General features: G+C 41.0%; 1 protein-coding gene across 5 annotated transcripts in view; it reads right to left on the bottom strand.

Moving 5' to 3' along the window:
- Positions 1 to 1,049: 1,049 nt before the first annotated feature.
- The window catches only part of gata3 (GATA binding protein 3), a 33,064-nt gene continuing 18,026 nt past the window's right edge, over positions 1,050 to 16,087 (bottom strand). For all 5 annotated transcript variants that reach the window (XM_072241193.1, XM_072241194.1, XM_072241192.1 and 2 more), the window contains 2 exons: positions 14,940 to 15,065; positions 1,050 to 3,305 (listed from right to left, as the gene is read on the bottom strand). In XM_072241193.1, coding sequence (XP_072097294.1) covers positions 3,006 to 3,305; positions 14,940 to 15,065 — 426 coding nt within the window. In that variant the 3' untranslated portion in view covers positions 1,050 to 3,005. The remainder of the gene's footprint in view (positions 3,306 to 14,939; positions 15,066 to 16,087) is intronic.

The following is a 16,087-nucleotide window of genomic DNA, read 5'->3' as shown; positions in this document are numbered from 1 at the left end:
TCGCCGCAGCGCCGACCAACTCCAAAGCCTATAGACTCAATTACAGGGACTCTGCCTTTGTTATGCAAGTTTTTTTTCATAAATTCTATTGTGTTTCTGCATTTTTCCTATGGGTGCCTGCAAGAAAATGAATCTCAAAAGTTGTGTATGGTCAGCAGACTGTGATAATAAATTTACTTCGAAGTTTTGATCTTCTGGAGCCTGGGGATGTGTCAGTATTTGCATGCAATTTCCAGGAGCACCCCAAACAGGACATCAACTGAGGTATTATTGATGTGAGTCTTTAACTCCATTTCGCAGCCAATACACTTACTTGCACATATCTGAATAAGCACAGACGTATGGAAGGAAACAAAGTCCTACATGCAAACAAATTGCCAACTGAAGAAAACCATGCAACTCTAACTCAAATTTCTGATCTGCCCACATTTAATATGCTCAGAGGCTACTTTGTTAGGCACACCTGTACACCTGCTCGTTCATGCAAATATCCACTCAGCCGATCATGTGGGAGCAACTCAATGCATCAAAGCATGCAGACATGGTCACGAGGTTCGGTTGTTCAGACCAAACATCAGAATAGAGAAGAACTGTGATCTAAATGGCTTCGACTGTGGAATAACGACAGACAGGGTGGTTTACCTCTGAAACTGAGAGTTTCCAGGGATTTTCACGTGCAACGATCTCTAGCGTTTATAGACAATGGTGCAAGAAACAAAAACAAAACATCCAATGCATGGCAGTTCTGTGGGCAAAAATGCCTTGTAAATGAGAGAGGTCAGACTGGAAGGTGACAGTAACTCAAATACATGCACGTTACAACAGTGGTGTGCGCAAGAGCATCTCTGAACGCACAACACGTCAAACTTTGAAGTGGGTGAGCTACAGCAGTACAAGTCTACAAACATACATTCAGTGACCACTGAATTAGTTGGAGGAGGTACCTAGTAAAGAGGCCACTAAATGCACAGCAGATTCATTCAAACGCCAATGTAGACCTGTAAGGGATGGATCATTACATAAGACAACAGATACAAGCATTTACACTCTTCTGTTCATTTATTAATGCAAGTAGCATAGTATTTCATTCTTTACAAGGATAGGAACAGGTAAGGTAATATCTATTCACCAATAACTTACTTTACTAGAAAAAAAAGAGAAATACTGTATCCTCAAAGCTCCACATCTGAAAGGTACTGCGTAATTGTACAAATAACTTAGAACCTGTTATATTCGCCTTTGCTGCCAGTTCTCTATGTCATATTGCACACCTTTCGGTTTGGCTTTGTCAGTACCTCGAAAACAACGAGAACAAGACCGGAATTATTTTACAACAAAAATAAAAGAGGTGTGATGGGGCGATGTGTGTAAAAAAATACAGCCACTAAAAAGATGCACAAGGGTTATTATAGAATGCGTCTGCTCTACACCGTGGGCAACAGTGCACAGCACCATCAAGTGTTGTTGGGTGGTTTACTGGCACTGCACTATTAAAAGTTCCGCCAAATAATTTGCTTGTTAACTCCCAGATGTGCTGAATTTAATGAGTTTTTACAGTTATTTAGTCCTTGATTAACTTCTATGTGGTTGAGGTAGAAAAGATTGGACATTTAAAGCAAAAAAAAAAGATTTCTTTTAAGGGCTTGTAAATAAATGTTTTATTCACATTTTATTTAAATAGACCGTAGCAGTTAAAAGTGGCAAGAGGAGCTAAGATCTTTTTTTTAATTTTTTTAATGTTTTTAGAGAAGGAGACGACATTTACAGTACTTAACTCTCAAGGCTACAGAAAGTCTTAGACCAAAACCTGGACCTTACAGGAGGTACACATTACCAGAACCACAGTATTTTGTCACCAGGCCTTAGGCTTCGAGACCAATAGTGCTAACATGCAATTTTTATATTTCCTGTACAACCACAATGCAGAAATTTTGTGGTGAGACGGACAAGCAAAAAGAGACACTGTGGTGCCAGGAAACCATCCAAACATCAGCAAACCAAAACAAAATTTTAAAAACCCTCTCAAGCAGAAATCGCGATAGATCAACAAAATTAAGTCTAGTTTATTTTTTCTTTAAAAAATTATCCAACAAAACTGTAGCAGTCTTTTCTTTTAATCCACTAGCAATTATAATTGTTAAATGTATACAACCATCCAGCTTGTACAGCGTGTAATGAAATAATTCTTCTACATCTTCTTCTGGTAGTCTGAATTACTTACAAACAACAGTTACAGGAACTTGTTCACAATGCATTTCATCCAGGGACAATAGACGTCCAGATTCTTCATTGGTAATATCTGATTGCTTGCAACTGATAGTACTTCCTATGTGGAGGCTGAAGGCCAGATAAATGGTCTGTCTACAAGGCAATGCATCAAATAACTTCCGCTGGTGTGAGACAGTAGATCTGGGAGTTAGCTTTCGGCAGTTTTACGAGCAGAGAGGATAGTCTGGCTCTCTTTGGTGAGTTTGTTGTCTCCTCCTGCAGAATCTGTGTGCCTCTCTCTTTCCCTCTCTTGGTGCAAGAGTCCACTTATCCACGACTGCTCACATTGCACAGAAGAAGTCCCACACAGTCTCGTGGTTGACCACTCTTCCTCGTATATTTTTTACAGGTATTTTCAGGATTTGGGTGGGGGCAGACGGCTGGGATTTGGCCGAAGGCGGATACAAAGAAGGAAGGGTTGGTGGTATCTTGTTTAAAATGGTATTTCACAGCACAAGATCCTGTCTCACAAATAAACAGGTGACAAGACTACGGTGGTGTATTCACAAATGACGGTTGATGACTCAGTATACACACACAGCATACCGAGCGACTTATAGGTGATGTCTAGGGAAACTCTGTATCTGAGGCAAAGCTTGCTAATTGAAGGAGAGTTTATGGTTGCTCACTCTCAGAGATTTCCTATCATCTGAAAAGAGACGCATTTTGATTTAATCCCATGTGTGGACAATGTTAATGCAAAGCAGGCATGCTCTGCAGCTTCCCACTGGAGACGTCTACCCCATCGCAGTGACCATACTAGAGGGGTGGTGAGGTCCAAACGACAGGCCAGAGGATGGATGAACCGGGGTTGGTGTCGTCAGCACATGGCCCGAGTGGCTGAATGGTGGGATGTGGTGAATCGGCGACATGTGTCTCGTCAGAGCAGTGGGGCTGAACGAACTGGCCTTGTCCATGAGGCTCTTTGAAAACTCATCCAGACCATCGTGGGTCTTTTTGCTCTTCTTGGACTTGCTAGACATCTTCCGGTTCCGAGTCTGAATTCCTTCTTTCTTCATGGTCAGAGGTCGATTAATCTACAGGTGAAAGAAAGGAAGGCATTTTATATCGATTATTCCCTCCAACCCCAGGTCTATAGATTAATCTTTTTCAAGTTCTGGTTACTACTGACAAATAATACAACATACTGTGGACTTTCCTATCTCGCAAATTGAACAAATTATCTTAACATCGAGCGCAGAACGCTACAGCACAGGCCCTTTGGCCAACGATGTTACAGCAACCATTTAACCTCCTCTAAGATCAATCTCATCCTTCATCCCTTACATAACCCTCTGTGTTTCTATCATCCATGTGCCTTCCTAAGAGTTTATTTAATTGTCACTGATGTATCTGCCTCTACCACCACCCCAGCAGAGGGCATTCCACACACCCCTCGCTCTCTGTGTAAAACACCTCCTTCTGATATCCCCCTTCCATATGTTCCCCAATCACCCTAAAATTATGCCCCTTTGTATTAAACTTAAGTGATGAATAAAGGAAGATTTAGCACCAAAACAATCTTCGGATACCCCAGTGCACTTTTCACTACACAGAGAACGCAACAGTTGATTTCCTGTACAGGAAGATCCCACATAGGGCGTGGTAATTTGCTTTGAAAAGGTTGATCAAGAGATTAAGTATTGGCCAGAGCAGCAGATGAGGGGACTCTTTAAACAAAATAGTGCCACTGGGTCCTTTTATTTCCACTGATCTGAGCAATGGTGCCTCAGTCAGTAAGTGGTGTGAAAAGTTAGCCCCTCCAAAAATGCAGCTATTTCTAGAAAGTTTACGTGATTGTCAGCCTGTGTAAGTTTGGACTGGCAGGCTAATCAATTCCAGATGGTTGAATTGAATCCCGAGCTTAAACGGTGTGCTCACAGGCAAATACAAATACAGGCATCTACACTCACTGAAATTATAATCAGAATCAGAAACAAAAAGCTTCTATTTTTTCTTACACTAGATCATGAAAACTAAACAAAACACCCAATTTCACTGAATGAACCAGCTCAAATTGAGAGCTGAACAGGTTTTAAAAAATATTACATTTCCAAATTTTTCAGTTTACTAAATTCAGTTTGTTGAGTTTTGATGCTGGTCATATTTTTTTAATAATACTTCCTGTGTACTATAAATACGAACAAGTGGTTTGAAATGAGGGTTCTCCACCATCTAAAATCAAAACAGAAACATTTACTATCAAAACCCAAGATGATACTTATATTTGTTTGCCTGTTTCTTTATATACCGAAGTATTATTTACCAAAGCAACAAGTGTTCTCAGGTTTCTCCAAGTACTGTCTAACTCATCTTCATTTACAATCCTGTCATTCAATTCCCATCTTCAAATGGACTCTTACATAGCTTTGACAGCTGTCAATCAGGTTTTAAGTGAAATACTAACACCTTCAAAATATCACACAGCAAGGTTTAGCCCAACTGGAAGAGCCTATGTGCACCATCAGACAGAGCCCCATCATAAAAAAATATATCACAAATCTAAAACAATAATAGTTCGTGTGGTAAATGTCAGGAAGTGATCGCACATTTGAAACACTTCCCTCAATAACAATGGCGAGGAACCAACAGAAAGCACATGAAACAGAGGGGGTTTTAACCAACTTCACCAATAGCTGCCTCCACCTTTCTTACACTTCTCAAAACTGAATTTAGCCATCCATAACACCAGCATACAAACTTAGCAGACACATTTGTTTCCTTAACCACCAACAATATACTGTATATCCTTGAAAGGGCTGAGAAGACATATTTATATCTCTTTCAGATCTTTGCCAAGGTACTTACACTATGCTTCTTTCTGATCTGCAGTCACCATTTTACACACTGGCTCTCAGCAACCTTGCTGAGGTGATAATCATACAAGTCAGTGACAATAAACAAGGTTCTGATAACAAAAATTGTGGAAGCAAACAATGGGCATGATACCAAAAAAGAAACTTCCTTTTTTTCATGGGAGCGTCAGTCTAAATTTCTGCACTTAAATCCCAGGCATGGGATCATCTTGAAGCTGAACCACAGCTACAGTATACACATTCTGTGCAATGGATTGAGACTATAATCACCGATGTTCGAGATTATAACCACCCATTTCTTTGCATGAGCTAGTGTGTTGTGCACAATGCACAGGCAGGTAATACTACCTCATCAGAACCGTATCAGGTGGAACACCTTTCTAACAAAGGGTCTTTGACCTTAAATTTTCAATGGAATGGTATCACAGTGGTTAATGCACCACTTTACAGCATCAGCCAGCGATCACCAATCGGGGTTCAGACCGCGTCATTGCCTGTAAGCAGTTTTTACATTCTCACCATGACTGTGCAAGTTTTCTCTGGGTGTTCTGGTATCCTCCCACATTGCAATGACTCAATTAGGGTTAGCGAGTTATGGGCATGCGATGCCCGTGCTGAAAGCATGGTGACTCTTGCGGGCTGCCTAATACCAACCTCCTTGATTTGATCTGACACAAGCAACGCATTTCACGGGACGATTTAATGGCCATGCGACAAATAAAGCTAATCCCTTTAATATTTTCATCTCTGTCCTGTCTACATGGATGCTGTCTGACCTGCTGAGTATTTTCAATATTTTCAGATTGTATTTTAGCTTTACAGTCAGCTTGTAAAAGGACTTGATGTTATTCATCATTGGAAGCAGAATTTCGAAATAATAAATTGCTGACTCAGAATTACATGCACATTGGCTGTGATCGCAGCCCAAGTTTTACCTATAAGAGCAGGCTGAAGTGCTGATCTGCACATTGACTTTGCAACAGTGCTGAAGGCATCCAACACTTTGCTGTTTCACACTTCTACACCAATGTCTGCAAATTGTTTGCAGTCTATACAGCACCGATGGGAAACATCCTATTTACTCCCCAGTAGATGAATATTTAATGGCTAAAACAGCCTGAACTGTTAAATTTATAGTTCTTCCTTCAAATAAACTGCTTTTAGCTCTTTCGCTTTAACCAACTAAGTGCTTAAGCAATGTGGTTGTGTTAAGAACATTCCTGAGAGAAAATTTTAGTTAAGCAATGAATGTACCAAATCAAATCCATTAAAGCAAACCGCTTTTGGAGAGATGGGGGTAGGTAGGGAGGGTTTCTTTATTTCCAATAAAACCAATTTTCTCTTCCATTCTTTCTCCTGGGAGAAAAAAACGAGTTCTTAAAATGCACTCAGTGGCCACTTTATTAAGTACACCTGCTCATTAAAACAAATATCCAATCAATCATGTGGCTGCAACTCAAAGCATGCAGCCATAGTCAAGAGGTTCAATATCAGAATGGGGGAGAAATGTGATCTAAGTGACTTTGACCATGGAATAATTGTTGGTGCCAGATGGGGTGGATGGGGTGGGTTGAGTATCTTAGAAACTGCTGATCTCTTGAGATTTTCATGCACAACCGACTTGAGAGTTTACAGAAAATGGTGTGAAAAACAAAAAGTATCCAGTGAGTGGTAGCTCTGAGTAAAAATGCCTTGCTAATGAGAGAGGGCAGAGGAGAGTGGCCAGATTGTTTCAAGCTGCCAGGAAAGCGACAGTCACTCAAATAACCACACATTGCAACAGTGATTTGCAGAAGAGCATCTTCAATGGACAACATGTTGAACCTTGAAGTGGATGAGCTACAACAGAATACCACAAACATACACTCGGTGTCCACTTTATTAGGTACAGGAAATAAGTGATAAGATGGCCACTGAGTATATATTGCTTCTGCTGCTATATGCAACATTATGTTCTTGCAGAACAGAGAGAGCTCGTATTGAGAATTAGCCGACCCTTGGCTCAAAATGTTCCTCTGTTGGACCTGATACTCTATCTACTTATTCTACTATTAAGAGCATCACATTCAAACCCAATCTTGGGCTTGCCCAGAGCCACTCTGAGGGACTTTCCATTGAGAGAGTGGAGCGGAGGTGTATATCACACACTGAAAACACGCAAGGATTGCTCAGTTCCAACCACAGCCCACTAAACTGCTAACAGGGCAAGGAAAGCACCCACTCCCTGGGAAAAATATATGGATAAGAAATTCACTATAGCCTGTTGATGCTTAACACTGTGCTCTGACAATAAAAGTCCAAATTAAGTCCCTGTAAAAGATGGATCACTTACCAAAAGATCTATAAATTCTGGTTTGACTACATTTGTAGTATTATTTTCAGTTTAGAAAGGATGTGGAAGCTTTAGTGAGGGTTCGGAGGAGATTTAACAGGATGCTGCCTGGATTAGAGAGCGAGCCTTATGAGAATAAGTTGGGCTTTTCTCTTTAGAACATAGGATGATGAGAGGTGATATGATAGAGGTGAGTATAAGCAGCAAAGGTAAAGTGGAACCAGTGACTTTTTTCCAGGGCAGAAGTGGCTAATATGTAAGGACATAATTTTAATGTGATTGGGGGACATCAGTGGTAGTTTTTTTTTAAATACATTAGGGATATTTAAGAAATTCTTAGATAGGTACATGGATAAAGGAAAAATAGGGGGCTTTGTGGGAGGAAAGACATTCAATTGATTTTGGAGTAGGGTAAATGGTCAACACTACAACTTGAACTGAAGGACCTGCGCAGCACTGTAATGTTGTATGTTCCACGTTCAAGTCTTGGAAGGCGCGTCTTAACAAAGGAAGTTATTGATAATCAAATTCACCCTGGCTGTAAGAACATTAGCACCAAAAAAGATTGTTTGAAAAATCAAAACCATAAACCTGGCACTTAGCTAGTCCGCAGTATTTTCTATCCCCCTGTATACTCCTGAGATGTGAACCATTTACAATAAACTGGTGAGATATCATCAATAGCACATTCATTGGTAAGGCACAGAAACCAGCATCGGTTTGCTCTCCAAGGCCAATGTCCCCGTTAGAGAAGCCCTAAGTACACTCACACAGTTCTGTTGGGCAAGTCACATTGTTTGATCACTGAGCACAAGGCTCACTAAACTAACAGTCCCTTCCCCCACCTCCATCCCCACAAGCTGGAAAGACAGAAAAGCTCCTCGAATTAATGGAACATTCCTCCTATGAGTATTCAAAGTGCTGAGGGAGCAAATGCAACAATATTCCAAACCTCAAGATTGTGCATTGAGAACACACTGAAATCCAGCGTCAGTGGTCAAAGGGGTGCTCCACCTCCAAAGTGACCCACGTACAGGTCCCAACAAATTGCTCCTATCTCACCTGGGCCAATCAATGCAGGTATTGCATTGACTTCACGAGTCAACCCACAGAACTGAAAGCAAGTGAACCTCAATCCTAAGGGACTGCCCAAGAAGAGGAGATTATATGTTAATCTATTCCTTCCCACCAAAGATCAGTTTCGGTCAACTAACACTTGATCTGTAGCACATCACTTTCATCCCAAAGTCATCTCAAGTCTCTACTGGCCAGTTAATTGGTGAACGGCTGTTGTGAACTTCTTAGCATGTTGGGGTTCTGACTGGCTGCCTAACCACTTCAGAAAAGATGATCTATGTTCTTTCTACCCTTAACGCATGCTTTTCTTATCTCCTCAACTTCCATCCCCTCCAGTGGCCTTCTTCAACACCAGTTTATGTAGTCACGTTACATCCAGTGCTTCCGCTCCACCTTTGTGGATTAAGGATAAGCAGCTGCTCTACTTTCTAAACTCCAGTTTGCAACCTCAATTTTAAAAAAATGTTCACTTTTCTAAACAGTCCAAATCAAGAGCTGGGAGCTATTTTCCCCTACACAGACCTCCAAGCACAGGAGTTGCTGATGGTTTGATCTAAGCAGCTGACTCAAGAAGTCAGTCATTCTCTTCTTTTGAAAGTCAGATTAAAGATTAGCTTTACTTGTCACGTAACCCTCAAAACACACAGTGATGTGCATCATTTGTGCCAATAACCAATACAATCCAAGGATGTGCTAGCGCCAGCCCCGCAAGTGTTGTCATGCTTCCGGTGCCAACATAGCATGCTCACACCTTACTAATCCTAACCTTGGCATGTGGGAGGAAATCCGAGCACCCAGAGGAAACCCACGCGGTCAAAGGAAGAACGTACAAACTTTCGCAGACGGTAGCGGGAATTGAACACCAATCTGCAAAGCTATTGTACCTCCCGAAAGCTCCCTCTCTCAGCCATGATAATCGGATTGAAATGTTCATCCCATATACATGACAAGTAGCATATAATCCTTCAGACTAGTCTGGGAAATACTAATTAAAGCTTTTCTGAAGACTGTCCCCAAAATAGAGGTATTTTCCAACAAAAAAAATGTCCCCTGTAGTTATAAATTTGCTCCAACACTTAACTTAGTAAGGGAGTCAGTCTAAGAGCAAAGGACACACAGCAGAAAGTTCTAATACGCCAATTGAACATGTGCCATGGAACACAGTTACTACTCTCCAAAGAAAGTAAATACACAAGTATTCTGAAGCATCTCAAATCTAGACATTTATGCTGAAGTTACAGTTTTCTCAAGTTGTACGTGGAGCACACCACACCAATACACGCGGCTGTATTTAAATCTGATTAATGCACGTAGTTTTATATGTCCCATTGTTAAAATGTTGACTTTGTTTCCCCTTTCCCTCTTCCTTATACAAAGTGCATGTTGGCTTTCATGTACACAGATTATCATCCAGCACTACCATCCATTGCCCGCTGCAACTCTGCATGAGAAATCTGGAGTGTGATCACTCAAGTCGAGTGTGATGTCTCCCAAGGGGCTAATCCCTTAACGGAGAACCCTCATGGTGACGTTGTTTAACACGGAGAGGCTGACGCACAGGCAGCCAGCACGTGGTCGTTGGCAGGTCAAGGTCAGAGTCACGTGACATGGAATGCAAGACAAACAGGGACCTTTCACTGCCGCAGCCTTCCACGGGTCTTCACCAGTGTCATCATTTCCTGCCAGCTCCACCAAGGAGGTCCTGGTCAGATTGTTCTTTGCCTGGAACCTCCCCCTTGACCTTACTGGCATGGGTGACCCTACCAGGAGTTAAGCTCTAGACAGCGTCGCTCTCAGGTTCTCAAACTTCTCCACCACACCAGAGTGATGATCCTCAGAGAAGGTCAACACCTCGCAAACATGGTAATGAATCTGTACCTAGTGCAAACCTGCCTTCCGATGTATTTATGATCAAAACACTTTCCATTTTGACTTAATCTGAAAACTGAGCAAATGTGTCATTTAAACAATGTTACAAATGTGGTGACAATTAACATTTACTATATCTAGATGATTACTAATGGATATTTATTACAGTACCTATTCAAATCAATTACCATGAAAATCATAGCACATTCAACAGCTAAATAACTTGACTAAACAACTATTAGAATCATAGAGCAGTATAGCACAGAAAGATGCCCTTTGGCCCATCTTGTCTACACTACCTGGTCATCCCACTAGTCCTATCTACCTTCCCAGACCTTCATACTTCTCTCATCCATGTACCTATCCAAACTTCCCTTAAATGTTTCAATTGATGTAACACTATCTTTTACCATGAAAATCATAATAAACTGCATTTTCTTGTTTTAGCATCAACGCATAATGACAGCTTAATATAAAGTATCATAATTTGGGCCTAAGCTCAGCCCAGAGTAGTTTGTCTTTAAAGAAAGATTAAAGATGAACTTTGTCACATGTACATCGAAACACACAGTGAAATGCACGGTTCATGTTAATGACAAACATCTTCCGAATATTGTATTGGGAGCAGTCTGCAAGTGTCATCACACTTCCAATGCCAACATAGCATGCCCACAACTCACTAACCCTAACCCAAACACCTTTTTGGAATATGGGAGGAAGCCTGCGTACCCAGAGGAAACCCACACAGTCATAAGGAGAACGTATGAACTCCATACAAACAGCAGCAGCAATTGAACCTCAAAAAGCTGATTGCTGGCGCTGGAAAGCGTTGAGCTGACAGCTATGCTACAATGCACTTACACTAACCAATTAGACATAGATACAAGGGAAGGTAAGATTTAACGAGGAATTGTCTAGACTCCTTTGTCAAACAAAAATAGATAAATAAGAGGAAAATAACATCAAATAATTTGCTAACTGGTATGACTGATGAACACGCCATCACTACCCTTCAAATGCAGTGTCATGGTATATTCCTAGGCATGGAAATAAAATGTTTGCTTAAACAGAGACTGCTGTGTGTGCAAATGATCAGTTTGAAAATGCCTGTCATACCTGTTTAAAATTAAATCAAACCCACAGAAGGGGCAACCCCCAAAGCATCTGAACTTTAATAAGTAAATTCTGGAGGCTAATCATTGTCTACTTTAATGGAACACTTTTGAATCGGCCTCAAAACTAATAAGCCAGAACAGAGATAGGCAAACACCAAATCAGCAAACATTATTCAAAAGCCTGTGGGCTAAAGTTTATTGGCAGCTCCAGTGAAATGCACACCAGATGAAGTCTGTTCACACCACTGCACCATAAAGATTAATTGATTGAATTAGACTGGCGCCATTCACGTGACAATTAACACAGACCTTAAATCCGTCCCAATAAACTGACAACAGAGGTGGTCTCTCCCACACTGTCCCCAACAATACAACCCTGGTCTCATTTCATGGGAACACAACCAGAAGGTATCATTTCCAATTTTTTTAAAATCTCGCATTCACGATTCCATCCTTTTGTCAACCACCATTCCGAAGAATTTGATTAAAGTTGCATGCTGCTCATATGAACACATCAACCAATTCAAGTCAATTACACTTGCTCTGCACTTCAATTCCAACTCATTTACAACTGAATTGCCCTCAATTTCATTTTTATTATCAGTTGCCTACTTTGACTTGCTGAATTTATTTCACAACAGTAACGTGCACTGTTCCTCCAATCATAAGGCGCAAATTCTGACCAAATACATTTCTTCTGTGTGGATTAATTTACATATTAATAGACTTAAATATGATGTTTTTATTATGTTTTATTTTCTAGTCATCCTCACATCTTTCAGTGAATCGGTGATATCGTAACAAAGCTCGGACTGTTATTTAACTTGCTTTGACATCTACTTCACTTTTTACCTAGTTACTCTATCACCTTGAGCCCATAGCTCAAGCCTTCCCATTCCAGAAAGCCCTTTAAGTTTACAAGAATACTGTTGTCTATTAGGTATGTTCCTGTTTATATTCCCTTGCCTTAGCATTGTCTCCATTGTGATTTGTAAAATTCAAGTGATATTTTTATGTGCATCATAAACCTCAACTCCAGCTGTCTGAGGCAAAGGAGTTAATTCCTTCCCAAATATTCCTGGCCTTTTCCAGGGAAAGGGTTAGACAGACTGTCCCCAGTTTACAGCATGGTTCCATTTTCATATGAATTGTTCGGAACCCAAAACAGTCCGCAAGTCAGAAATGTGGCCATGAGACAACTTCCCAATGCCGGCAGTCCCACAACAGCCCGTATATCCATCCCACCGGTCTTCCAAATGCTCGTGAAGGCAGTGGATAAATTAGACATTCGTAAGCAGTGAGAACTTGCACCAAGTGAGTCCACAGTAACACAAAGAGATTCTGCAGATGCTGGAAATCCAGAGCAACACACACAACGTGTCAGAGGAACTCACCAGGTCAGGTAGCATCCATGGAGGGGAATAAGCATTCTATGTTTCGGGCTAAGACTCAGCCCAAAATGTTGACCAATTATTTCCCTTCATTGACGCTGCCAGACGGACTGAGTTCCTTCAGCATTTTGAGTTTGTTGATCAAGTAACTCCTCTTTGGAACACACTTAAGCTCATATTTTCTATCCCACTATAACTCTCATTATATAGTGCCATTCAACAGGGGGAACAGGCCCTTTGACCCATGTGGTCCATCCCAACCAAGATACCCATTCAAGCTAGTCTCACTCTCATAAGAATCACCTTCACATAGTCTTCACTCACACACATTCAAGGACCATTCTGAGGGTGGAATTGTGAGTGCAAGAAGAATATCAAGAGGCTTCATTGGGAAGTGGACATAGCTGACTGAGTGGATGAGGACACAACAGATGGAATCTGATGTGGAAAACCGAAAAGCCATCTATATTGTTGCACATAATTGGAAGTATTTGTTAAACAATGGTAGATCATGTAGTGCTGATGTTCAAATGAACCTGGGTATGCTTCCACACATTTCTCTGAAAGGATAACATACAGATGTATCAGTCTACTAGGAGGGCAATTGATATGGTCCTTGTTATAACACAAAGAATTAAATACAGGAGTAAAAAAAATATTAATTTTTATTTTATGGGTTTGTAATATAGTTCATAATGCTGGTATCCTTGCTTATCAAAGAATGTCAATTCCCGTCACTGTCAGTAGCGAGTTTGTACGTTTTCCCCATGATCATGTGGGTTTCCTCCTGGTGTTCCGGTTTCCTCCCACATTCCAAAGACATGTGGGTTAGGGTTCGTAAATTGTGGGCATGCTACGTTGGTGTCAAAAGCATGCTGACACTTGTGGGCTTCCCCCAGCACAATCCTTGGACTGTATTGGTCATTAAGATAAATGATGCATTTCACTGTATTTTTTGATGTGCATGTGACAAATAAAGCCAACCTTTAATCTTTACTTGCCATTGAAGGAGTGCTGTGTAGGTTTAGTGATCTGGAGCTAGGGATGCTGAAGCAGCTAACTAGATGTTGCAAGAGCTCAGCAGTTCGAGCAGCATCTGTGGGGGTGGGAAAGGAATTGTCGACTTTTTGGGTCAAAACCGTGCAAGAGGTCTCTTACTCATCTTACTTGCTTTTTCTCAGAAACATCTTAATCCAGGAGCAGTGCTTTTTATGAGATCTTACTATGCACCATTGAGGTACAAGAGCTTCCCATCTTCCTACAACGATCACATCCAAATCACTTTCATAAACACAAGAGATTCTGCAGATGCTGAAAATACAGAGTAAAACAGACACAAAACTCAGCAGGTCAGACAGCATCTATGGACAGGAATAAAGAGCCGATGTTTCAGGCCGAGACCCCTCCATCAGGATGTCCTGATCCTTCCTGGGGTCCAGGGTCCCGATGAAGACTCTTGGCCTGAAGCATCGACTCTTTATTCCCCTCCACAGAGCTGCCTGAGCTGCTGAGTTCCTCCAGCATTTTGTGACTGTTACTTCATTTGATTATATGTAAAGTGCTTCTGAAAAGGTTGTGAAAGCCATTAGGTGTGCAAGATTTTGCTGACAATTAAACTGCTTCTTTCCCACTGCCATCAGATTTCTGAATGGACAATGAACCCTTCTCACTATTTTTTTTCCTTTTTATGCTCTCTTTTTGCACTATTTATTTAACATTATTTATACATATGCAGCAGCAGTACATTGAAATACATAATAAAAACATAAATTACAATATATATGCATTTTCTTATCGTAATTTATTTTTATTATGTATTGCAATGTACTGCTGTCACAAAACAACACACCCACAACATATGCCAGTGATATTAAACCTGATTCTGATTCTGACGCCTTCTCTTTGCAGTGATTGGTAACACAAATAGCTTAATCCATTCTCCCGAAACACTGGATCATTGAAATTCTCTCCCTCCTCTCCCCAAGGGAATACAATCCAAAGGCACTGCTAAGCGGGGCTGTGAGAGCGAGCACGACAGGGCTGCTGAGCAAGAGTTGAGGGTTGTACTCACATTGTGGAGTTTGTAGTAGAGCCCACAAGCATTGCACACAGGGTCTCCATTGGCGTTCCGTCTCCACAGAGTGGTGGTAGTGGTCTGACAGTTTGCACAGGATGTGCCCGCCCGCCTGGCAGCAGACTGGAAGAACACAACAAAAATGTTTTTTTTAAAAAAATTAGCATACACGCACACACATGAACTCCGTCAACCAATGCCCTACTTTCTGTGAACATAGTGTTTCACTTTCCGCAATGCAAGAGATTCTGCAGATGCTAGAAATCCGGAGCAACGCACACAAAATATTGAATGAACTCGGTAGGTCAGGCATCTATGGAGAGGAATAAATACTCAACATTCATTGAACTTTGATGACAAAGGGTCTTGGCCCAAAACATCGACTGTTTATTCTCCCGTTGATGCTGCCTGACCTGCTGAGTTCCTCCAGCATTTTGTGTCTGTTTTATTTTCTGTATTGTCCTTGCCCTAAATAATATCACCAAAGAGCATAACTTCCTTTCCTGTTTTCATTATAATGGAGCAAGTTGCTTCACAAGCAAACTAGATTGCCTTTATATCTGTGTCATTTGGAAACCTTAAAAAAACACACAAAATTCTTGAATAACAAACACAAAATGCTTAAGGAAATCAGCAGATCAGACAGCAGCTATGGAGAGGAATAAACAGATAAACAGTTGAAGTTTTGGGCTGAGACCCTTCCTCAGGACTGGCACTGCCTTGGAGAACTGTATGTAAACTTTACACAATAAACTGCTGGAAAGGGTCTGCTTCATGAAGCCAAAGCCCATGAAAAGCTGAATCTGTAAAAATACTTCTCCGCAAGAATCTGATGCTCTTGCAAATCCCTAGATGGATGGATAACATCCAGGCATGTGATCAGAAACATATTAAATTGGACCCGTCAAATGTCCTATACATTAAACCATTGCTTCACAAAGAGGACTTTTAAGCTGTCATGATATAATATAGAGCTTATATGTTTTTGTTGGCCTTAACCATGTTTAAAGATTTTTTAAAATTAGTTCTGTCACATGTACATTAAAACACGCAGTGAAATGCACCGTGTGTGTCAATGACCAACACAGTCTAAGGATGTGCCCACAAGTGTCTCATGCTTCCAGCACCAAAACAGAATGCCAGCA

The sequence above is a fragment of the Mobula birostris genome, chromosome 23 (genome assembly GCF_030028105.1).
Source record: "Mobula birostris isolate sMobBir1 chromosome 23, sMobBir1.hap1, whole genome shotgun sequence".
NCBI lineage: Eukaryota > Metazoa > Chordata > Chondrichthyes > Myliobatiformes > Myliobatidae > Mobula > Mobula birostris.
Note: the sequence above shows the minus strand (reverse complement) of the source record. Positions and strands in the feature narration are given on the sequence as shown.